General features: G+C 38.7%; 1 protein-coding gene across 1 annotated transcript in view; it reads left to right on the plus strand.

Annotated features, from left to right (window-relative positions):
• Positions 1-25,791, plus strand: part of BCKDHB (branched chain keto acid dehydrogenase E1 subunit beta) — a 221,657-nt gene that overhangs the window by 28,332 nt on the left and 167,534 nt on the right. Inside the window, exons 4-6 of the mRNA XM_059399214.1 lie at positions 14,445-14,578; positions 15,044-15,199; positions 17,513-17,621. Coding sequence (XP_059255197.1) covers positions 14,445-14,578; positions 15,044-15,199; positions 17,513-17,621 — 399 coding nt within the window. The remainder of the gene's footprint in view (positions 1-14,444; positions 14,579-15,043; positions 15,200-17,512; positions 17,622-25,791) is intronic.

The raw sequence follows: 25,791 nt of genomic DNA on the forward strand, positions 1-25,791 counted from the left end.
ACAGGTCATGATCTCGGGGTCCTGGGATCGAGTCCCGCATCGGGCTCTCTGCTCAGCCGGGAGCCTGCTTCCCTCTCTCTCTCTCTCTATCTGCCTCTCCATCTACTTGTGATTCCTCTATGTCAAATAAATAAATAAAACCTTTAAAAAAAAAAAAAAAAAAAAGAAAGAAAGACAGACTGAAGAATGTTGGTTGGGTGTGCAGCGAAGGGGCCACCGGTGACATGCTGACCTAAAGAAAGGGAACTTTCATGGCAAAGTGAGGTCAGAAATAGATGACCCAGGCTTCGAGGAGATGCGACTGTCCTGTGCTAGCATCTAGAATATAGATTTCTTTAATTCTGGAATACTAGGTTGTACTCTGTATTATGGCTTATTTTAGCTGGCCATCTGGTTTGGACCAAACTAAGACTTCTCTCGTATTGTGCATCGTGGTAGTTTCTGGCTTTCTCCCTGACCTTTTGTTTAGAAATAGATCTGACACTAAAAAAGTGTCCAGTTTATTTCAAGCGAAACTCCCCCTTTTACTTATGTGTGTATTTTTTTTTGATCACTGTAGAAACCGTTTTCCTTGCATTTTACTATGTATGGTGATTTTCAAGTTCTCTCTGCCTCTTGGATCCTGCTTATGGGTCCTCAAGACAACTCAGATTTAAATCTAATTTCAGACTCGTCAAGTTCTGTTGGCTTTACCTTGAGGTTTCCCTCACTACTGTCCCGAGCATAGTTTATGCGCTCGTTCCCTTTGATCTGAATGATAATATTTGTCACAAGAGACTTCGTTCTCACCCTTCTTCCTACTCTAGTTCCTTATGTGTACATCTGTGAGTTTTCCCAGAATGCAGTTCTGATCACAATATTCTTGTTTAAAATCTTCTCTGTGTTTAATAGTCAAGTCTAGTTTTCTTAGCTTAGCACTGACGATCTTAAATCATCTGGCTCTGGGGCGCCTGGGTGGCTCAGTGTGTTAAAGCCTTCAGCTCGGGTCATGATCCCAGGGTCTTGGGATCGAGCCCTGCATCGGGCTCTCTGCTCACCGGGAAGCCTGCTTCCTCCTCTCTCTCTGCCTGCCTCTCTGCCTACTTGTGCTCTCTGCCTGTCAAATAAATAAATAAAGTCTTAAAAAAAGAAAAAAAAGACCCACTCTTCATTTAAAAAAAAAAAAACCCATCTGGCCCTGACTTTTCTTTCCAATTTTAGTTTCTCTCCCTCACATTCTTGGCTGGATCTACACTACTCACCAGTCGTACCTATGCTTCTCTGCCCTCTGCTCTAAATCTGACTTATACTTCCCGACTAGCCCGTCTTCTTCATAGCCTTCACTACCCAGAAGTAATTTCTCTCAGTTAGTCTCATCAGTTTCCATCTAGCACTGCCTCTGTAACTCATTCTGCTTATTTTGCCCCCTATTTTATGCCTGTGATACCCATAGTAATGACGTAGGAATCGGTTGAATGAATGAAAGAATGGGAAGACAGGTGTCATGACTTAGTGCAAATAAAGTGGCGAATCATTTAACTGACACATAAGAGTATTCTTTACCAGTGAATGACTTTCACCAGTGAATGACTTTGACTGAAATTTTCTGTTGCTGCTGTGAGTGGGGATTTAAGGGGAGACTTCTTCAAAGTATGGTCTATCAACTTTGTCATCTTTTTGGATCAGAAGTCTTTTTTTAACTTACTAGCTTTTGGTTGTCTTCAATATTTCAGTGAGCTGAATACTATCCTTATTTATTTATTTACATTAAAAAAAAGATTTATTTATTTGACAGTGAGAGAGAGAGAGAGAGAGAGAGAGAGCACAAGCAAGGGGAGCAGCAGGCAGATGAAAGAGGGTGAAGCAGGCTCCCACTGAGCAGGGAGCCCGATGTGGGGCTCCATCCCAGGACCCTGGGATCATGACCTGAGCCGAAGGCAGATGCTTAACCAACTGAGCCACCCAGGTGCCCCCAATACTATCCTTATTGCAAGATGCCACTTGTCTGTTATGTTGTTATGGCAAGCTTGTGAATCATTACCTGGGTGACACGTGTGTGTATAAGTACACACGTACACACATGAATTCACACATTTTACCTGAGATTAATTATGATGACCAATTGTGTTTTTTTCTTTACCCCACACAGGATAAATTGGTGAGATGAACTAATTTCGGAGTCACTAGCCTGATTAATAATCTGGGCCAATTATTTTCTGCCTCTCAGTAAAGTCCATTGATATTTTCTGATTCTGCTTTCATTTGCTCATTGGAGTGTGCAGAAGAAGAGTGCAGTATATAAGTAATTATAGAAGTGATATAGGGTTTGTGGGTTACAATCAATTTTAGAGGAAGAAACATCTAGAACTAGCATAAGAATTTATGCTATAAATTATAAAAATACTAAAATGTTTCAAATTTAGAATAGAGTGATATAATTGAATTAAAAATTTTGTTTGTTTGTTTTTTGACTGAGGATCAAGCATTTGGGACTTTTAAACAGTGTTAGTTTGGGGACCGTATTAAGGACCATCATTATGATACTTGTGTTTAGTTCTGCCTGTATATGTACATTGAATTAGTTCCTATAGCAGTGAGGCTCACAGATATTTTTAAGAGAGCTGATAGCCAATGTTTATTTTCTGGTTAAAACTGGTTCTTGATTCTCTTGAGCTTTATTTTATTAATAGTTCTTGAATTTGGACTTAGAATTGGTTTAATGTCAACTTTCTCCTGTTTACAAAGGGGAAAGCTCATTTATTTTTCATGCTTCTTTGTCATGTTGTTCCCTTTGCTTCTGAGAAAAGGGCACAAACCTATTTCGATAGGGAAGTTTAGGCTATTTATAAAGCTAGGCAGGTTAATTGAAATTGACAGCTTGGTAATGTCCTCCTTGGTGAATGACGCACATGGGCTTTAGATGATGTTGGCATGCTGTTTTCACTTATAGTCAGGAATCAGCTGGAGGAATTTGTGTGCTTTGAGCTTCAGTGTTGACGTAGGTATTGAGTACAGATATGTTTTAGGAAACATCTCATTTCCATATAAATGAAGGAAGACTAAAAAAAGAATTAGATGGCTTGCCCTTAAATTCCAGCTGTTATCACAAGGATGACGAAAATATTTCTTTTGACTTTCTGGAAAAACAGCTTTGGTTGTATTCAAGTGAAGTGAAGTTATTGCAGGTTTATTCAGAAATACTGCTTGTATTCATTTTTGGGAATCTTTCTTCAGCCACGTGTACATAGATTTGAAAAACTATATTTTTTTGTGTGCATTTCTGTAAACTCCAGGTTTAATCTCTTCAATTTTAGAGAGCTTCACTTAAGAAATTTGTAGTCACATTAATAACCTTGTTAATGTGATTTTAATAAAAGGTAGAGGAGCTACAGTGTTCATCTCTCTTTTATGACAAAAACTGTGGGTTTTGGGGTTTGTTGTTGTTTTGAGAGCATAAATGATTCACTAAAGATCTTATCTAAGTGGTGGCATTGACACTTTGTTCATCTTAAATAATTTCGCGCCAATGTTCCATATTTTTAGTAGTCTCTCATCTGATAATTGCTAATAGTAATTGAATTTCTTGGCAAACAAAAGAAGATCCAATTTTCAAGCACCAAAATCATTTTTATTATACCCTTGAAGAGTTCTTTGTTAGTCATTAAAATGTAAAAATCTCTTTAAAGTTGATGCATGATTTCAGGAGCATAATAAGCAGGAAATGTTGAATGCAGCTGAGTTGTTTTTTTTTTTAAACAACTCTTATCATAATTAAATCACTTGAACTATGAAATTGATATAGTCAGTTGGATATGCAGTTGAATCTGGACTGGTGTGAGGATTTTCTCTAAATTTCCTTGGTATGTACTTACCTATTTTTTTTTTAAGATTTTATTTATGTATTTATTTGACAGAGAGAGAGATCACAAGTAGGCAGAGAGGCAGGCAGAGAGAGAGAGGGAAGCGGGCTCCCTGCTGAGCAGAGAGCCCAATGTGGGACCCGATCCTAGGACCCTGGGATCATGACCTGAGCCGAAGGCAGAGGCTTTAATCCACTGAGCCACCCAGGTGCCCCAACTATTGAGTGTTTAAAGATAAATCAAACTGTCTGTGTTCTCAGGAAAGGAGTTTTACTAATTTTAATCTAGTCATTGAATCCTTGGAATTGATTGCTGGATCTGTGGATATTTTTGAATCTGCACCCAAAATTTTAGACTTTTTGATAACAGGGATTTTTGTATTTCATCCCTCCATTTGTTCATTTGGTAAAGATTTACTAAGCACATGGATTTGCTCCTGGTCAACTTCTGTCTTTAACTTTCTTCTCATCCATATTAATGACCCAGATTTCTATGCCAAGGGTTTTCTGAGAAAGACAGGTGGGATCTATTCCAAGCCTCACAAGCAACTCTTTCTATCCATTGTTGCCCAGAGACATGTGGAGAATATTGTAAGGTAATTGTAGATATAGGTAAACTTCCTAAATCTGGAAAGCTTAGAACCTGGAGTCTTCTGGACCCATAAATAGAATGCTATTTTCAAGTAAAAGCAGGATTGGACAGAAGGAGATGTCCAGAAGTGATATAGATCCTAGGACCACTGTGGCCAACCCTGGAGGTGTTGGGATCTCTGGAGTCATATTGACCCATTGTGTTGTCCCTAATTGTACTGAAATGACCAGACCTTTATACCCACACACTGATCAATCATTGGAATAGTGGCCACCACACATGACCTTAAGCTACAAGTTCATTACAGTTGAAAGTTCATTATAGTCCCTAGAAAGGGCTGACTGCTGGTGTCTGTTTGCCCAGAGCATTCTCAGCAAGCAGGGCATCAGGTTCTCCACACATAGGGGTCTGGGCTGAGGCCATCACGGTGCCCTTTGTAGGGAGTAAACTGTGAGCATTATCTTGATGGTAGAATGGCTTCTTCAGTTCACTTAGTTTTCCAGCTCTGAAACATGAATATCCCGATTTAGGATGCTAATATAGGGTAAATTAGTTACGGCTAAGCTGAACATATTTCCCTTATTACTTTTTATCTAGGTGTTAATATTATTTAACTCTAATAATAGTGACTATATGTCTTTGTTTATTCAGAACAGCTGTTTTCCTGGGACTATATAGTTTAGGCCTGTTGAGATCAATCACATCTGTTAATTATTCTTAGTATCCTTAACATTCCCAGACATTTCTGTTTGGAATGTGAATTGTACAGTCATTCTACCTAGCATTTTTATTTTTAAGATTTGTTTTCATGTTTATTCTCTAAATATCTTCCTAATAAGTAGAATACTCTATTCACTTTTCTACTTATTTTAAGAGGTAGAAGTGTTCTGGATTAACTTTTGACTTTTGCTTTACTTGATCCTAAAACAAATGCCTTTCATCTTTATCAAATTCTTTTTTTAAAAAATTTTTTATTTTTTATAAACATATAATATATTTTTATCCCCAGGGGTACAGGTCTGTGAATCTCCAGGTTTACACACTTCATAGCACTCACCATAGCACATACCCTCCCCAATGTCCATAACCCCCCCAACCCCCCTCCCCCCAGCAACCCTCTGTTTTGTGAGATTAAGAGTCACTTATGGTTTGTCTCCCTCCCAATCCCATCTTGTTTCATTGATTCTTCTCCTACCCCCTTAACCCCCCATGTTGCATCTCTACTTCCTCATATAAGGGGATCATATGATAGTTGTCTATCAAATTCTTTATTGGCAAACTTTAAAATGTAAAATCACAACATATTCCAGAAAGTCTTTGACTACAAATATCGTAATGTATTATCCGTCCCCTTCCCCATCAAAGTTATATCTACAATGGCCGTACCTGTGGTTTATCATTTAGCTCAATGAGTATTAATCATGAATGTGTCATGTCCTTATTTACCCTTTGGTCAGGGAATCTGGGACTTGAAGGGCTTCCCTGTTGGAGCTGATCTCTTTTCTGGAAGGATATGCTGACCTGTTCAGATTTGTGTCCTAAGGAGATACGTGTTGCTTAGAGATGGGCAGTTTTAAAGCTGCCTTTCCAGAAATTTTGTGGTAATAATAAATTTAATTTTACCCAAGGTAGATTTAATAACCTGCAGGACCACTGTTTTCACAAGGAAAGCTAGTTTAAAACTTGTCATGGCTTCCAAAATATGTCTGGGCACTGAACAGAAGCAGGTCCTCACTGACTTTCATGACCTACCAGGAAGTAATGTTGTCACTTTAACCTATGACTGCTTGCTGCTTTTTTCCCAAGTTTTGTTTCTTTGCACTCTTCTCACTGTTTCTGAGCTAGTTGTGGCTTAAATGTTGTATAGGGAACTGGGTTCACTGGTGGACTTGGTTATATCCATCTGTGACTCTGGCTAGAAAAGCCAGCTTGCTGCTGGTTTTCTTTTGATATTTGGCATTCCATGGTGGACAGTATCTTTCACGTCTCAGTGTGCTGCCAATGATGTAATCATGTTCCCTTTACAAAAGAAGAGAACTATTAAGGATGTCATGGTATGACTTGATGACTGATTTTTGTCGACAAATGAGATTCTAACACATTAGTTATTTAAATAACCAAACATCTGGCATTCTACACGTTTGCGTGGACTCAAGAGGTCATGGAGTTATACAAAGAGAGATAGCTTAAAATTGAAGCACAGGGAGCAAAACTTGAGAAGTTGGTATGTTGTATGGATGCCTTTTCTCCTAGGTACCTATAGCATCAATAGCAGTAAGTTTATCTGAAATGTTAACTTAATTTTACTCCATTGTCTGAGCTTTAGAAAGAAGTGATTTGGATAGTATTTCCTTTTTTCTGACTTAGTCAGAAAATCTTGTTGGGCATTGAAGAGCTATTTCAGGGTAAACCTAGTTTTTTTTTTTTTCCTTTTTTTCTTTCTTTCTTATGAAATCGAAGCCCCTGACCACTTACCTAAACATTCATTGAGTTTGATTTCCAGCGCTTTGATGAAGCTGCTGCCTCCTTCCAGTTTTCCTTGAGCTTCAGAAACTAGGGTGTCATTAGAGTCAAGCTGCCTTTGAAAGTTAGGAATTACGACTGATCTTTGATTTTATTTATCATTTGGATGAATGTTTTAAATGGTCATGTGTTTCAGGGCTACAATTCTATGTAACCACCTGACCTAAAGGATGTGGTCTGTGTGAGATTATTATATAATCACATAATGCTACTTAATAGGAGTGAATTTGAGAAATTTGGTTCTAAATACCCAAAAGCTGAGTTTAGTCAGCTCAGAAAGTAAAGAAAGACTGGATTTCTGAATCAAAAGAAACCTAGCTTCCATCATTTAATTTTTCCTTTAAAAATAAACATTTATTAAGCACTATCAATAAATCAGTAAATTGATGAGTCCCGAACACTAATATAGTCCTTCCTTGCCATCCATTCATACCAGGCCACTGTTCTTCATTCCACCTTGGTTCACTGTCTGCCTCTCCAGGACTCCTGTCAGTATCCCCATGGATGGTGTTCTCAGTGATCTCTCTAGTGATCTTGTCCTTCATCCTACCTCAGCCCCTCACTCTAACGTCCTATCCCAGATGTTATCATTATCAATAGTAACTGTGGTCCTTCCAGGATCTTAATCTAAGGCATCCCCAGCTCTGACGTCCACCTTGAACCTCCCTAGCTCACTGCTTCTAGTACCTCCAATCCAGCAACCTTTTGGCCATATTGATTTTTTTTCTTTTTTTGCCATATTGATTCTTTTTTTTTTTTTTTTTAAATTTTATTTATTTGTCAGAGAGAGAGAGGGAGAGCGAGTGAGCACAGGCATACAGAAGGGCAGGCAGAGGCAGAGGGAGAAGCAGGCTTCCTCCGAGCAAGGAGCCTGATGTGGGACTCGATCCCAGGACGCTGGGATCATGACTTGAGTGGAAGGCAGCTGCTTAACCAACTGAGCCACCCAGGCATCCCTGGCCATATTGATTCTTAAAAGCCATGAATCCCACCACCCTGTCACTGTATCTCACTGTCCTGATGACCTTTCTTCCATTTATACCCAGTTTAAATTCCATGTCATTATTTGCTTGGCAAAATCCAATCTCAGCTAAACCCATCTTTAAAACCTCAATCTTTTATTTTTATTTTCAAATTTAAATCCAGTTAGTTAACATATAATGTATTATTAGTTTCAGAGGTAGAGGTCAGTGATTCATCAGTCTTGTGTAACACCCAGTGCTCATTATACCATAGTGCTCATTATGTCCATCACTCAGTCACCCCATTGTCTACCCCCTTCCCCTCCCTCAACCCTCAGTTTGTTTCCTATGCTTAAGAGTCTCTTATGGTTTGTCTCTCTGATTTCGTCTTGTTTTATTTTTCCCTCCATTTCCCTATGATCTTCTGATTTGTTTCTTAAATTGTGCGTATGAGTGAGATCATATGATAATTGTCTTTCTCTGATTGACTTATTTTGCTTAACTTACTAGCCTCTAGTTCCATCCATGTTGTTGTAAATGGCAAGATTTCATTTTTTTAAATGGCTGAGTAGTATTCCAGTGTGTGTGTGAATGTGTGTGTGTGTGTGTGTGTGACATCCTTTGTATCCATTTATGTGTCAATGGACATCTAGGCACTTTCTCTAGTTTGGCTATTGTGGACTTGCTGCTATAAACATTGCGGTGCAGGTGTCCCTTCGGATCACTACATTTGTATCTTTGGGATAAATACCTCGTAGTGTGATTGCTGGGTTGCTGGGTAGCTCTATTTTCAGCTTTTTGAGGAACCTCCATGCTGTTTTCCAGAGTGGCTGCACCAGCTTGCGTTCCCACCAACAGGGTAGGAGGGTTCCCCTTTCTCTGTATCCTCGCCAATATTTGTTGTTTCCTGACTTGTTAATTTTAGCCATTCTGACTGGTGTGAGGTGGTATCTCACTGTGGTTTTCATTTGTATTTCCCTGATGCCAAGGGATGTGAGGCATTTTTCTTGTGTCTTTTGGCCATTTGTATGTCTTCTTTGAAGAAATGTCTTTTGTGTCTTCTGTGCATTTTTTGATTGGATTATTTGTTCTTTGGGTTTTGAGTTTGATAACTTCTTTATAGATTTTGGAGACTAGCCCTTTATCTGATAGGACATTTGCAAATACCTTCTCCCATTCTGTCCATTGTCTTTTGGTTTTGTTGACTGTTACCTTTGCTTTGCAGAAGTCTTTTATCTTGATGAAGTCCCAATAGTTCATTTTTGCATTTGTTTCCCTTGCCTATAGAGACATGTCTAGCAAGAAGTTGCTGTGGCCAAGGTCACAGAGGTTGCTGCCTATGTTCTCCTCAACGGTTTTAATGGATTCCTGTCTCACATTTAGATGTTTCATCTATTTTGAGTCTGTTTTGGTGTATGGTATAAAAAAGTGGTCCGGCTTCATTCTTCTACATGTGGCTGTCTAATTTAACAAATACCCTTTCCTAAACCCTCAATCTTAAGTAGAATGTTACCAGAGAAAACGTCATCTTGCAATTGATGTCACTTTTAGTCTGAGACTAGTAATCTCCAGGGGCCACTCTTGCTGCCTACCATCCTGCTGCCAGATCCTGGTCCTTTCACTTCTCCATTTTCCTGGATGACATTCCCCTCCCCCCCCCCCCCCTCCCCCCCCCCCCCCCCCCTTTAAGATTTTATTGATTTGACAGAGAGAGAGAGAGAGAGAGAGAGAATGAGCACAGGTAGGCAAAGCAGCAGGCAGAGGAAAAGGGAGAAGCAGGCTCCCCACTGAGCAAAGAGCCCGACACCAGCCTTAATCGCAGGGCCCTGAGATGGTGACCTGAGCCCAAGGCAGACGCTTAGCTGACTGAGCCACCCAGGCGCCCCCCAGAAGACTATTTCATACTTTTCTCTCCTCAACACTGCCGCACACCCATCCTTACTTTTTACCAGTAATCTAGTTTCATGTTTTGCCAGGAAGATAGATGCAGTGAAAAGAGAACTTTGACAAGCTCTCGCCATTGCACACACTTCTGTATCCGCATCGGTGCTCACACATGCCTTCCTCCCGCACTCTGACTGAATGCAAGGGTTCCTGTCGACCTCTCCACACTAGACCCCTTCCTCCTCATCAAAGCCGTAGTCTTGGTTGTTCTTCTGTCTCTTCATTTCATTAATTTTCTCAATCATTTCTTCCTTTATCGATCATTTTTATAAGCCTGCAAGTATGCTTTTTTATTGGTCTTACAGAAAAATTCCCTTTATTGACCCATATTTTTGTCCAGTCAGTTGTTCCTCCTTTTTTTCCCCTTTACAACAAAACTTCTCCCAATAATTATCATTACTCATTGTCTCCTGTCTTCCCTCTCCCTCTTGATCTAGGCTTCTAGGCCAGCACATTCTCCTACTTTTCCTCCAAACTCTTGGCTTTTTTTTTTTCTTTTCAACTTTGCTGATTATATTAGTTCTCACGGCTTGTCTTTTTAACATTGGATTTTTCCTCTATGTACTCACATACACTTACTTGTCAATCACACCCAGGCCCATGTTTTTTAGTGCTGTCTTGATGATGAAGACTTTCAACTTCTATATCTAACAGTCTGTTTACAAGCTTTACATTAACATCTAAAGGCATCTTAGATGTAACCTCTCCATCAGTGGTATTTCATCCCAGCATGCTTCATGGTTTGCCTTTCCTTAGTTAAGGGCAACTCTGTCCTTCAGCTTGCGTGGGTGAGAAGCCTTTGAGTCATCCTTGGTGTTTTTCTCTGACTCATGCTCTGTAACCATTTTATCAACAAATCCCTTCAACTCTGTATTTAGACTATATCCACAGAGTCTCACACCTTTTCTGCAATTAGGTGTCATCATCTCTTACTGGTATGGTAGTATCCTGTAATCAGACTTGCCATGTCTCCTTGCGTGGTTAGAGGCTATTCACCAAGTACCAGCTAGAGAGATGGAATGTAGGTGAGAGAATGGCAGGATTTTACTCAATGGCTTCCTGTCTCCCTCACCTAATTGTTGACTCACTCATTGTCATAGTTAATAGAGAGCTGACAGGGACCTGCATGGCCCTGTCTGATCTGTGTCACCTCCCCATCCCATACTCTTCAACTCTTCAGCTTTATCTCCTATCAGTATTGCTCTTACTCCAGACCAGTCACTGGGTACTTCCTGCCTTTTCTCTGATGTCATAAGAAATGCCAGGTACCCCAGGACCTTTGCACTTGTTGATCTCTATGCCCAGAACATTTATTCCCTCAGATCTATGCATAGTGTACTTTCTCACTTCCTTCAACTCTCTCTGTATATGTTACCTCTCAGTGGGACCTTCCTGATCCTCCTATTTAAAATCACAGTAGCCCTATCTCCTGTTTCTAATTATTTTACTCTTTTTAGTATCATGATTCTTTTGTTATAGATAGTAAATTGAGCCTTAGGGAGTTTAGTAATTAGTGGAGATAGCACTGAAAACCAGATCTGTCTTGACTCATGGTGCAATCACTGCATGTGTTAATTTACCCATTGGGATACTCTGTGTACGAAGTTTGTATCAGGTTAATTTCACTATAATATGTAGGAAGTCATCATTTTTGTACAAGTTACGTGTGTTCTTCTCTCATTACCCTTTTGGGAGAAGATAGAAATAGTTTTTGTTTTTTTTTTTAATTTCTTTTCAGCATAACAGTATTCATTGTTTTTGCACCACACCCAGTGCTCCATGCAATCCACGCCCTCTCTAATACCCAACACCTGGTTCCCCCAACCTTCCACCTCCCGCCCCTTCAAAACTCTCAGATTGTTTTTCAGAGTCCATAGTCTCTCATGGTTCACCTCCCCAATTTCCCTCAACTCCCTTCTCCTCTCCATCTCCCTTTGTCCTCCATGCTATTTGTTATGCTCCACAAATAAGTGAAACCATATGATAATTGACTCTCTCTGCTTGACTTATTTCACTCAGCATAATCTCTTCCAGTCCCGTCCACGTTGCTACAAAAGTTGGGTATTCATCCTTTCTGATGGAGGCACAATACTCCATAGTGTATATGGACCACATCTTCCTTATCCATTCGTCCGTTTTTAACAGTTCATGTCATTGCAGCTTGTTGGAGAGAGTTGTTAAATTAAGCTGTTTCCTCAGAGCAAGCAGGCATTTGAGTAACAGTTCTGAGAAACTCAACTTTGCCACCTTCTAGCAGCAAAAAAGGCTGTACTTAGTGGCCCCTGGGTGGTTTAGTCAGTTGACCATCTGCCTTTGGATCTGGTTGTGATCTCAGGGTCCTGGGATCAAGCCCCACATGGGGGCCTCTTTTTGGTGGGGAGTCTGCTTCTTTCTCTCCCTCTGTGTTTTCTCTCTCACTCTCTCTCAAATGAATAAGTAAAATCTTTAGGGGAAAAAATAGCTGTATCTACGTCCTGAGATGATAAATACCCAAGTCCAGGGAACTCGAAGTGGCAGGGAATAAATAAGAACACTGCTCACCTAGTTAGGGAGGCTCAGGCATTCCAGAGGTATGTATTCTACAGGAGGAGGCTTGAACCTTACGACTAAGGAATTGTTTGTAGTTCAATGGAGTCCTGGATTTTCAGAGCTTATCAAGCTGTTCTCCGTCAAATAGGGAACTGATGAGTGATAGAGGTCACAGTTTCACAAGACAGTCACAGATGGTGATGAGTATGAATCATGCTTTTAAGTTTTTGCAGCTGCTTAGAGAGTGCAGACTACAGGATGTGTCTGGCTGGCATTTCCCAGCACCTGCCCTATTTGTGATGCGTATTCAAAAGGAGTGATTGAGCTGAGAGTGAATTCTGTGCAACAAGAAGAACTGGTGTCCCTCAATTTTGGGCCTGAAATATGAATCCCTGATCTGTCCACAGACTTCTAGTCACCTGGCCAGACCGTGGTCATTATTTGTGTCTGCCCAGCTCCCTGAATTTAGGATTTTTCTGGTTATTGGTGGACAGGTGGTGAAATTTCAAATGAGAATTGAACACTAGTAACATGTACCTTGTGTTTTCAATGTGAAGCCTGAAGTGTTTATCAAGCTCTTTTAATTTAAAGAGTCTCAAACTCCAAATTCTGTATTTTTCTTAGTAGGTAGAGCTGAAATCTCTGCTCAGCTCTTTGGGCTTCCAGCTGTTATCTGTTGGGTTCTTCACGTCTCCTTCAGCCATAGAGGTCAGCCAAAGATTTGGATGGAGTATACACATGGACTTTGGGGTGCCCCTATGTGGTGTTCTTTTAGGGGCTTGGTTCCTCAATATCTAGCCACTGGCACCCCTGAACCCCTTTCATTCTCTCATAGCTCCGAGCTAATAAAGATAGAGTCTGTCTTGTCTGAATCCTAGCAGTCTCTTGTCACAGAGAATGCAGAGTCTCCTCAGGGGCCAGGACTTATAAATGTTATGCTTATCCACTGCCCTTCCTTTCTTTCAAGGGTCAAGGCCTCTTTGGTTTAGGCTGCTTTTTGGCTCTCCAATGCCTTTAAGTCACTTATTTGTTACATTGTGTCCAGAGTTGATAATACGCGTGGGCAGGTTAGTCTGTAAAAGAGCTACTGGACTCCTTACTAAATTTGTAACCTTCACAAACTGATACATAATTTTCATTGTCATTCAGTTCAACATACTTTATAATTTCCTTATAATTTTTTTGAGCCGTGGATCCTTAGACATATTTAAAATTTTTTTCTAACTTAGGATTTTCTAACTCTCTTTCTGTTATTGACTTCTAGCTTAGTTCAGCTGAAGTGAGGGAATATACCCTGTAATGATTTTAATCGTTCAAAATTTGTTGAGATTGGATGTTTAGCCCAGTCTGTGGTCAGTGAATTAACTGCTTCCTTGTAAAGGGTTTGTATTCTTGGCTGTTGTCCTGCTCATGTCAGTTAGGTTGTATTTGCTAATCATATTCCGATCTTCTCTAGTCCTGACTTTTTATTTTGGTATGCTTTTTCTGTCACTTACTGAGATTGGTGTATTAATATCTCCCTCCATATTGGGAATCTATCCACTTTTTCCTTTTAATTCTGTTAATTTTTCTTATTTGGAGCCTGTGTTGTTCCATGAGTGTAAATTTAGAACTATGTCCTCCTCCTGACTTGAACCTTTCAAAATGATGAATTTTCCCGCTTTATCTCTGGTAATGCCTTTCCCCCTAAAGTTTACTTTGTCCACTGATCCTGTGGTGACAACACCTTGTTTTGCTTAAGGCTTTCATTGTTTGTTTTCTTTCTTTTTACTTAGGATTCTTCAGTTATCTTTATTGTCTCAGTGTTTTAAGTAGTTGCGGTTTGCTTTCTTTTATCCCAGAGTGACAACCTTTCTTTCAGTTGAAACGCTAAGATTACTTACAGTTAATATAATAATTATGTTTGCATTTAAACCAGACCTCATGCTAATTATCTTCTATTTCCTTCACCTTTTTTATGCTCCGTCACCATTAACTCTCTGAATTAGACTCTCTCTCATGCTGTGCATTGTATCACTCCCATTTGTCATATTAAGACTAATTTTTCTTTTTTTAGGAAAAGATAGAGTTTTCAACACACCGTTGTGTGAACAAGGAATTGTTGGGTTTGGAATTGGGATCGCAGTCACTGGGGCTACTGCCATTGCAGAAATTCAGTTTGCAGATTATATTTTCCCTGCTTTTGATCAGGTAAGAAGGTTTCATTTTACTATAATTGAACTTTTTTTTTTTTTAAGATTTTTGTTTATTTATTTGAGAAAGAGTGAGAGAGAGTGAGAACACAAGCAAGGGAAGGGGCAGAGGGAGAGGGAGAAGCAGACTCCCTGCTGAGCAGAGGGAGTCCCCCATGGGGCTCAATCCCAGGACCCTGAGATCATGGCCTGCGCCAAAGGGTTGTTTAACTGACTAAGCCACCCAGGTGCCCCTATGATTAAACATGTCTTAGATTACATCCGTGAAGTGTTGGAGTTTTGCTTCCACTCTCCCAACCTCTGATCTTGGGGATTTTTTGGTCATCTTTGAGCTAATGCATTATGAGTTATTTTATTATGGGCATATATTTAAAGATCTAATAAAATGGTTAAGGAAAGGGATGACAATAAAAGATTCCTTGTGACCTGTCCTTTTTCTCTCCCCCTAACCCCCCACCCCTAGATTGTTAATGAAGCTGCCAAGTATCGCTATCGTTCTGGGGATCTTTTTAATTGTGGAAGCCTCACGATCCGGGCCCCTTGGGGCTGTGTTGGCCATGGGGCTCTTTATCATTCTCAGAGTCCTGAAGCTTTTTTTGCTCACTGCCCAGGAATCAAGGTATCCTCATTTATACACTTTGTTTGATCTCTGTTGGATATTTCCATTCTGGTTTGTTCTGTTAACTAATATGCTTATCCAGAGGAAAGCAAACAGGATTTGTGGAATTTATGTGAACTTAATTGCTTTTTTTAGAAAGGGAATATTTATTTTAGATCAGCTCTCCAGTTCCCAGGTTTATAGAATATTCTTGTTGAAGTAGCACTGGCTTAACCCTGACATTAATTTCACCAACTATAAATGATGAGACAGAGAACATAGTTGGTTTAACTTCCCTTTCTTTCAAAGCTCTGTTTCTTTCTAATGGGGCTTTCTCACTTAACTGATTCTGGGTAAATTTTAATAGATATACAGTTTAGTACATATTTACCTCAAATTCAGAGGGATAGGACTTTTGCTTCAGTTTAAGAGAAGCCTCTGTTATCCAGATGTGTTTTCCAGGTAAGGTAATACGCCATCAAATAATTTTGAAGCATCTCTCTTTTAAAGCTGTCTGTAATAATCTTAAGTATTCCACAATAGTTTAGGTATTTTGATTAAAAAAAATGACATTTGGGCATATTTTATGTTTTAATTTTTTACATTATCTTTTCCATTTCTATTTGCTAAAGAGCCTTCCAGGGCATCATGATAGAAACTCCTAGGTCCACCCAGGGCTGTATGTGTGTTTGAGAACATGAATTGGCTGTAAACATGTGTCTGTTTTATTTTTATAAAGTCACACTTTTTTTTTTAATTGAGTGGAGGTTGCATAATTTTTCAGCATAAGATGGAAGCGGTAGGTTGGGACAGAAGCCACATTTGAAGCACCACTTACTTTATTTATTATTATTTTTTAAAGATTTTAAAAATTTATTTCACTGAGCAAGTGAGCATAAGCAGGGAAAGCAGCAGAGGGAGAGGGAGAAGCAGGCTCTTTTCCGAGTAGGGAGCCCAATGCAGGACTCCATCCCAGGAACCTGGGATCGTGACCTGAGCAGAAGGCAGATGCTTAATCATCTAAGCCACGCAGGCATCCCTAAACACACTTCTTTTTGTGCCTGAGCTGAAAACTGATTGACATTTAAAGTTTATGATCTTACCCAGCACTTTTAAGAAGAGATTTTTGTCCCCTCACAATCTCCTTTCTTCACATGTCCCTTTCCCTCTTTTTAATCCCAAATGGAAATAGTACAAAATGCTAGAAATACATGAGGAAAGCAGATGAAGAGAAACTAAAGTAAGAACCTAAAGACATTGTGTATTATGGTAAGCAACGTGTTCAGAAGTCTTTTTTACAGAAAAGAGTGAGATTTGTGCTACTTTTTAAAAATAATCCTTCAGTTTAAAATGGTGTAAAATTGATTTGTAAAGCCAAATGTAGTTTGTTTCAGGGAATCTCATTTGAGTCTTTAAGGTAAATTTGGATTTATTTGAATAACGCTTCCCATGTAACACTGGTATTCACTGGTATTTACGTAATTATTTACCAGTTGTTAAAAACTAGACATAAGTTGTGATTTGAGGCAAAATGATATAGTAAGAGCTTAGGGTCTGGTGTTAGAACTGTGAGAGAAACCGTGGTCAAACAATCAGTCTAACTTTGGGCAAATTATTTGATCTCTTTTTTAATCCCTTGGTTCTCTTTCTAAATTGGGGAAAATAATAATAGTATGGGTTGCTAAGAAGAGTAGTATCCACATAGAGTGCTTGGCCCAGTTAACACATGTGCCATCTTCTGTGATCATCCTCCTCCTTGTCAAAGGCCTTCTCGAGAAGGTTCTGGAGCCCTTTCATCTCAGCTGGAAGTGGGCAATATCCACACTTTCCTTTCACTGTTGCAATAATCGGACATTACAGTGCCCAGATCATAAAGTTCAGTGAATTATTTTCTACTTAGGAAATGAAGACCCTGTGTTTCATGGGAAAGGAGGAAATTTTGGTATCAAAATTGGAGAAGAGTTACATGCCCTTTGAAAGTAGCAGTAGGGTATAAGTGGAAAGTATTTTTTTTATAGGTGAATATAGGAAGATACTGACAACTTTGCTTCTTGCAGTTTCCTTTTAATATATGTATGGAAGCTTAGCTTTTTAAGAGAACAGTATCATAGCTACTAGACTGTGATTGGCATCTGATAAATACTTGTTCAACAATGGAATTTTGGGGGGATGGGACAATATATTACATTTATAATGGTAATTAGGCTAAAAATGCAAGAGCTCTGCAATTAGTAATAATTAGTTACTGAAATATCTCCCCTTCTTATAAGTGAGTTTACTGGACTGCATTTTGTATCAAAATGGTCTTTAAAAAAAAAAAAATTGTTTTTACAGGTGGTTGTACCCAGAAGCCCTTTCCAGGCCAAAGGACTTCTTTTGTCATGCATAGAGGATAAAAATCCTTGTATATTTTTTGAACCTAAAATACTTTACAGGGCAGCAGGTAAAGGTTTCCTTTATTTTATATTTGTGAATATCTTTATGCATTTTGTTTTGCACAGCTCAAAAAAATTTTAACCTTTTTGTTTTGTAAGTTTGATTTATATTTTCCTTGCTTATAGAAAATTCTCATTGCTTTCTTCTGTATTTAGTTTGTCTTTCACTGTTTACTTTATGCTAACTTTAGGCAAAAATCCATCCTTCTGTTTTAGGTTCTAATTGTGGAAACAAAGGAGCAATGTGAAATGGTAGCAAGAACAAAGAAGCTATGTTTAGCTACATAGTAGATGCTTAGTGAGTGTAGGTCGAATGGAAAAGTGAATGAGTGCATTGTACCAAATAATATCATATTTCCTTCTAGCTATAGGTCTTTCTCTAAATCAATATACCTTTGATAGCAAAGGGGGCACTGACAATGCTGTGGTTTCAGGTCAACACTGGAATGACTGTCTAAGGCAAATCGAGATGTTCAGTCACCCTACCTTAAGCATGAAATCATAATTCTGTAACCATTCATCTGTGACTGCTTCTTTATCACCTATAATGAAAATTTTTTTTAAAGATTTTATTTATTTATGTGACAGAGATCACAATTAGGCAGAGAGGCAGGCAGAGAGAGAGGAAGGGAAGCAGGCTCTCTGCTGAGCAGAGAGACCGATGCGGGGCTTGATCCCAGGACCCTGGGATCACAACCTGAGCTGAAGGCAGAGGCTTTAACCCACTGAACCACCCACGTGCCCGGAATAATGGAGATTTTAAATATCAAGCTATTCTATCTAAACTATATTTTATTTTGGATATAAAGAATATTGCTTTTGTAAATCATTCTTTTTCTCAAGTTGTTAGCTTTATCATTTTCTGTTGTGATGGGACTTACTTACAATAAAGGGCATAGATATTCAGTGTTCAGTTTGATAGCTTTTTTTTTTTTTTTTGACAGTCTTACACATCAAGGTAAAGACTGTGAAAAACAAAATCTAGAACAATCTCCTCACTCCAGGAAGCTCCTCCAGTCTCTTCTCTGCCAGCCCATTTTCTCTAACCCAAACTTAGCCACTTTCTGATCCTGTCCCCGTAGAGTAGTTGCACATGTGTTAGGGCTTTGTAGAAATGAATCACACCATGTGTATCCTCTTGTGTTTGCCTCCTTTCTCAGCCTCATGTTTTGAGATTCATTCACCTTGTTGCTTGTTAGCAGCAATTTATGCCTTTTTCATTTGCTGAGTAGTATTTCCACTGTATAAATTTAATCATGATTTATCCATTCTCCTATTAATGAACAAATGTCCATCACAGTTTTCAGTTTTTGCCTATTTTGTAGAAGGTTGCTAGGGACATTCTTGATCAGGTGCTTTGTAAACATACTCTTTCTTTTCTTTTGAATATTAAACATCCAGGAATTGGAATTGGCATTTCACAGGGTAGATGTTGATTTAACTTGAAGAGTTTTTCAAAGGAGTTATGCCATTTTATACTTTCATTGGAAATTTTTCAGAGTCCCAGTGCTCTTAAGTTAAACATATTTTAAATGGAATCTTTACATTTTTTGGGAACTCTGTTGTGATGTGTATGTCATTATGGAATTAAAAGTAACATAAGAATTTAAAGTCTTGAAGTGAATAGGAATACACAGATAGTGTACACTGAGTAGCTATTTGATTGTTAATTACTTTAGATCCCCTATGGATATTATATTTTAAGTCCTACCAACTGTGCTAGCTTATCAACTAATGCAGATTTTTGTTTAGTACATATTTAATAAATGGAGAGTGAAAAAGAAACTTAGGAAAGTAATATTCATTTGGCTGCAAATTTTGAAAGCAGGATTGGAAAGGAAAATGTATAATATTACAGAATTCAGCTAAGAGCTTGAGAAATTTGTTGTAGCCTTGGCACTGGGAGAGAGATTATGAAAAACACTGATGAGGAATGGGGTTCAAAAGTTTTCAGAAGTTTCCCAGTGATTATGTGCCATTTCAAGGATTTTAAGTCTGAATCTCTCCTTAGATCCAGGGGATCAGTGAAGAGTAGAACAGGTTCTTTCACAGCTAGAGAGTTTCTCTGCAGAAGAAAGTAGTCTAGGAGAAAAGAGCTAGCCACCAAAACCTTCATATCCATCCATGTTCTCTGGAGCTGATCCCTGGACCAGCAGCCTAAGTCTCCTGGGAGCTTATTAGAAATGCACATTGTCAGGCCTTGATTCATGTCCTGCTGATTTAGAACCTCCCGAGTGAGGCTCAGCTGTCTCTTAGGGCCCTCCCAGTGACTCTGACTCCAACTAAATTTTGAGAACCAATGTTTCGTATCAATTCTGAAGCAGTAACTGATGCTGTCCATCTCCATTTATCTTATTTTATTCTTGGCTCTTATATAGAATTCAGGATGCTCTTATCCCATGGTTTTCTTAGACTTGGCTTCTGGTTCAAATTGGTGTCTTACAGTTGACCGTATTTTGGCTGCTGCTTTTATTGGAGGGGAAGGAGGGAGCAGGGGAGCTCTGCCTGTTCTGCCACTGATTCTTCATTGGCCTCCATGCAGTGGCTCTCTCCATCTTTGTTCATCTCTCAGATCTACCTCACGCTGCTGGAGGAAACGTCAAACTTCCGGTTGTTCAGAATGATATAAAAAGGAATGGAGCATTTTTGATTCAGTAACTTGAGATGCTTTGTAGAAGACATTAATGTATTAACAGAATCAGATAACACAATGAAAGAAGATACTTTAGATTTATCACAGAGGCCACTTAGAAGTGGTGGCAATGGGAAGACTTTTAGTGTCCATAAATAAAAATTTAAGAGGTTGAATATTATTCCTACATTCTTTTTGAATTTTCAGCATACATTTGGGAATAGTTAAAATAGCATAGACCAAAGGTATGAATCTTTACATTTAGAGTTGTTTAAAGGAATTCATAGTGGGAAGGTTCATGCATTATTTTAAATACTAGCCTGGCAATCTTTTGCAAAAATAATTGGAAGTTGTATTCATTATGTTATAGCCCATTTATGTTAATTACTAAGTAATCTTACTTAAACGGAACATAGTCTTATATAAGGTAACTTATGAGTATAATGCAATGTTTATAAAATCTATGTATGTGAGCCCTTATATTTTATTTATGGAATGACCTCTTAAACATAGATATATTCTTGAAGTAGATGATTCTACAAAAGTTAGATATATTATTTAGGCTAACAATAAGGCCTTAAGTAAGTAAGGTAAGGCCTTAAGTAAGATAGAACTTTGTTTCTCTCTCACATAAATGTCAGGATACCAGAATCCTTCTGTCTGGTTTCTCTGTTTGTGACTTTTTGGCTTCTGGTCCCAAATGGCTGCTCTGCTCCCAACATCAAAGAAACATTTCAGCCACAAGGAAGGGGGGAAGTAAGGAGAGGGGAAGAGAATTCTCTTCCTCTTAAAGAATGATTTGGAAATTATACTTATTAAATCTGTGCATAGTCTGTTGGTCAGGACTTCATCATGGTGCCACAGCAGTCACAAGGGAGGCTGAGAAAAGTTGCCTTTAGCTTAGTACCCAACTGAAAATTTTATTATATGATGATGGGAGATGGATATTAACAACTACCAGTATCTGCCATGGTTGCTTGAATGGTTCCCAGAAGAAGTTGTAGATTTTAAGGAAGGAAGAGAACTGATAGCAGTAATGATTATTACCTTGGACCCATAGTCTATCTCTGAGAATCTATTTCAGAGATAACTTATAAAAGTCTGAAAAAATATCAATGTTCACTGCAGCACTATAAGAGCAAGGACTAGAAATAACCCATTTGTCCATTACTAGGGGACTTGGGGTTGCTTGACTAAGCTAAGTGGTACCCATCTAGTGGATTATACTGCAGCTCTTGGAAGGAATGAGCAGATCTCTAGATACTGCCCTATTGGTCAAGGTTTGAACAGAGATGCAAAACACAAGATCTAGTGAAGAATATATAGCTGTAATATATATAATTATAGAAGCTGAACAGTCTATGAAAATTGTTGCTTCTGTGTTTGGTGCTGTCTGCTGAAATCTGTTGGGTTGACTGTCAGGCAGAGAAGATGGACATGAAGTAGGGGAGAACAGGGGCAAGTTAGAACCTTCTGGGATGGATTGGAATCCAACGGATGTCTAGAACTGATGTGTGGCTCTTACTGCCTCTAAACCTTAGTGTGAGGAAAGGACTGGTCGTTAGATGGAGCTGGGAGGTCTTAACAGCTTGTCTCAGAAATGATGAGGGCCTGAATTAGCAGAGGAGAATGGGCTAGACATTTCTTAGATTATATGAAATGCTTGGTGTCTAAATAAATTTCAGGAGGGAAAAGCAGAGGGAGGTTCTGAATAAGGATAGAATAAAAGTTCCTTGTCTGACAATACTAGAATGGTAGATTAGATGCCCTAAAATGAATGTTTGGTATCTGTGTGTGTATTTATTTTAGATGCATACTGAACTGGCACAGAAAAAGAAAAAAGAAAAATAAAAAAACCCTGGTTTAACCAGAAATTATAAACCAAGGGAGAATTAGCTGAACGATAAGGCCAAAGAAGTCAGCGGCATGTAATCTAGAGAAATAAGGAGAAGCAAAGTATGAGAGAGATGTTGAATAGGAAGGGAGGACAAGAAGGCCTGAATATGCCAGGGATTCGAATAGAAGAGGGCATTTTCTAATAATGTTCATTAATAGAATTTTGTTGAGGAGTAATTTCCTGGCATATTTTGCCACTGCACCAATGCAACTAGGTGGATAGGAAATTTTAGGAAAGCATCATCTGTTATTCGCTTTTTCCTCATCATTGAGGTAAGCTGTTATTTCTTCAAATTTTGAGTCATGTTCTATACATAATTCCTGAAATAAAGTATTTATAGGATACCAGATAAAGAATTCCTTAGGAAGCCAAAATATTTGACATCTATAAAAGTAAACTTCCTAACTCAAAGAATTTCCTGTAATGTGGAATTTTATCTACATTTTTTATGTTGCTAAATGCTTTTGAGACTGATTTAATTGTAGAGGCTTTAGCTCACACCTCTCTCATTTAGCTTTTTTTTTTTTTTTTTTTTTTTTAAACCGTCTATTCATCCCTTGTTTTCCTGCTAGGGCCTATTCTTCCCATGGCCACTGCTCTTACCCCACTCTTTATGGTTCTAAAGGGACTGCCATGGTTTCCAGTGATGTATATGAGGCTCAAGTCCAGCTATTCTGACTTTTCTGGGATTTTATATGTGGGGACAGAGCTGCACTTTCTCTGGTTGTCTTGCCCAGAAGGTCGTGGGACTGGGGCCAAGTTCCCTGACTGCTTAAGTGAATGATGTTCTTTAGCAAAAGATTGTGGGAAAGAAGGGGAGAAAAAGAAATCAAAAGTGAAAATCCTCACCATTTTGTTCCTTTGCTCTTTCTCTTTCTAAATGGAAGGATCTGAGGGAAACCTATTAACCTATTTAATATTTTTTGAGTTCTAGTCCTCCGTAGACTTTAACAATAGAATAGGTAATCTTGACTGGCATAATACATCATCTTGGTAGAGAAAACATTCTTCTCTTTTAATATGAAGATATCCCTAGTTTGATTAATATCTTCAACAGCCTTTATAACTTAATATAACTTAATATAAATGCTACTTTCATCCTAATGGCTGAAATAGGAGCCCTATCTGTTTATGTGTAATATAATTTATTTCATAAGCTTGTTGAGAGGATTAAGTTGGATAATCCATGTGTGTTTCTGCCTCATCTTTCAGCACTTTTTGAACACTGAGGTGCTAACATAGTCTTTCTGTCTATACAATATAGAACTCTTTCAATTAATCCTCATAACAACCTTATCAGAAAAATACTGTTGCCACAAGGGACTTCTGGACATTCAGGGAAGTTAAGCAACTTGTTCAAAGCCACCCAGCTAGATCTCAAACCCAATTTGTCTGTCTCCAGAGTGAGGTGTTGGGCATTTTTGGCACCACTGGTTCCATTTGATCATCACAGGAGCCCTGTAGGGTGGTGGTATCCTGAAACCGAAGTTGAGAGTTTAAGAAAGTTGCTCGCAGAGGAATATGTGGTGATTAGGTTTAAACCAAGACGTTCTGACCCCAGAGGCTGCCTTCTTTCTAACATTGCCCAATTTTACATCCAATGTAAACTTTATTGAATGGAGGGCATAAATGAAACAACTTTCTCCAGCATCCTAGTTTCATGCCCAGAAATCTGCTGTCTTAAAGATTTACCCACAGAATTAAAAAGATCTACTTTTTAAAAAATATTTTATTTTATTTTATTTTTCAGTGTTCTAAAATTCATTGTTTATGCACCACACACAGTGCTCCTTGCACTTCATGCCCTCCATAGTACCCACGACCAGGCACACCTTACTCCCTACCCTCTCCCCTCTAAAACCCTCAGTTTCTCAGAGTCCACAGTCTCTTATGATTTGTCTCCACCTCTGATTTCCCCGCACTCATTTCTCCTCTCCATCTCCCAGTGTCTTTCATGTTACTCCTTATGCTCCACAAGTAAGTGAAACCATATCATAATTGACTCTCTCTGCTTGGCTTACTTCACTCAGCATAATCTCTTCCAGTCCCGTTCATGTTGATAAAAAAGTTGGGTAGTCATCCTTTCTGATGGAGGTGTAATACTCCATTGTATATATGGACCATATCTTCTTTATCCATTCATCTGTTGAAGGGCATCTTGGTTCTTTCCAAAGTTTGGCAATTGTGGCCATCGCTGCTGTGAACATTGGGGTTTAGATGGTCCTTCTGTCACTCCATCTGTATCTTTGGGGTAAATACCCAGAAGTGCAATTGCAGGGTCTTAGGGGAGCTCTGTTTTTAATTTCTTAAGGAATTTCCACACAGTTTTCCAAAGTGGCTGCACCAACTTGCATTCCCACCAATACTTGTTATTTACTGTCTTGTTAATTTTGGCCATTTAAACTGGTGTTAAGGTGGTATCTCAATATGTTTTTGATTTGAATCTCCCTGATTGCTAATGATGATGAACATTTTTTCATGTGTCTGTTAGTCAGTTGTATATCTTCTTTGGAGAAGTGTCTGTTCAGGTCTTCTGCCCATTTTTTGACATGATTATCTGTTTTGTGTGCGTTGAGTTTGAAGAGTGCTTTATAGATCTTGGATATCAGCCCTTTGTCTATAGTGTCATTTGCGAATATCTTCTCCCATTCCGTGGGTTGCCTCTTTGTTTTGTTGATTGTTCCCTTTGCTGTGCAGAAGGCTTTTATCTTGATGAAGTCCCAGAAGTTCATTTTCACTTTTGTTTCCTTTGCCTTTGGAGACATATCTTGAAAGAAGTTGCTGTGGCTGATGTCGAAGAGGCTATTACCTATGTTCTCCTCTAGGATTTTATAGATTCCTTCCTCATGTTGAGGTCTTTTATCCATTTTGAGTTTATCTTTGTGTATGGTGTAAGAGAATAGTTGAGTTTCATTCTTCTACACATAGCTGTCCAATTTTCCAGGCACCATTTATTGAAGAGACTTTTTTTTCACTGTATATTTTTTCTTGCTTTGTCGAAGATTATTTGACCATAGAGTTGAGTATGCACATCTGGGCTCTCTACTCTGTTGCACTGGCCTATGTGTCTGTTTTTGTGCCAGTACCATGCTGTCTTGGTGATCACAGCTTTGTAGTAAAGCTTGAAATCAGGCAGCGTGATGCCCCCAGTTTTATTTTTCTTTTTCAACATTTCCTTAACAATGCAAGGTCTCTTCTGGTTCCATACAAATTTTAGGATTGTTTGTTCCATCTCTTTGACTGATGCCAGTGGAATTTTGATCGGGATGGCATTGGAAGTATAGATGGCACTAGGCAGTATAAACATTTTAACAATGTTTATTCTTTCGATCCATGAGCATGGAATGCTCTTTCATTTTTTGGTGTCTTCTTTAATTTCTTTCATGAGTGTTCTGTAGTTTTTCCAAGGACAGATCCTTTACCTCTTTGGTTAGGTTTATTTTCAGGTATCTTATGGTTCTTGGTACTATAGTAAATGGAATCGATTCTATTTTTTCATTGTTAGTGTATAAGAAAGCAATTGATTTCTGTACATTGATTTTGTATCCTGCCACATTACTGAATTGCTGTATGAGTTCCAGTAGTTTGGGGGTGGAGCCTTTTGGGTTTTCCATATAAAGTATCATGTCATCTGCAAAGAGAGAGAGTT

Source organism: Mustela nigripes, chromosome 5 (assembly GCF_022355385.1).
Source record: "Mustela nigripes isolate SB6536 chromosome 5, MUSNIG.SB6536, whole genome shotgun sequence".
NCBI classification, from domain to species: Eukaryota; Metazoa; Chordata; class Mammalia; order Carnivora; family Mustelidae; genus Mustela; species Mustela nigripes.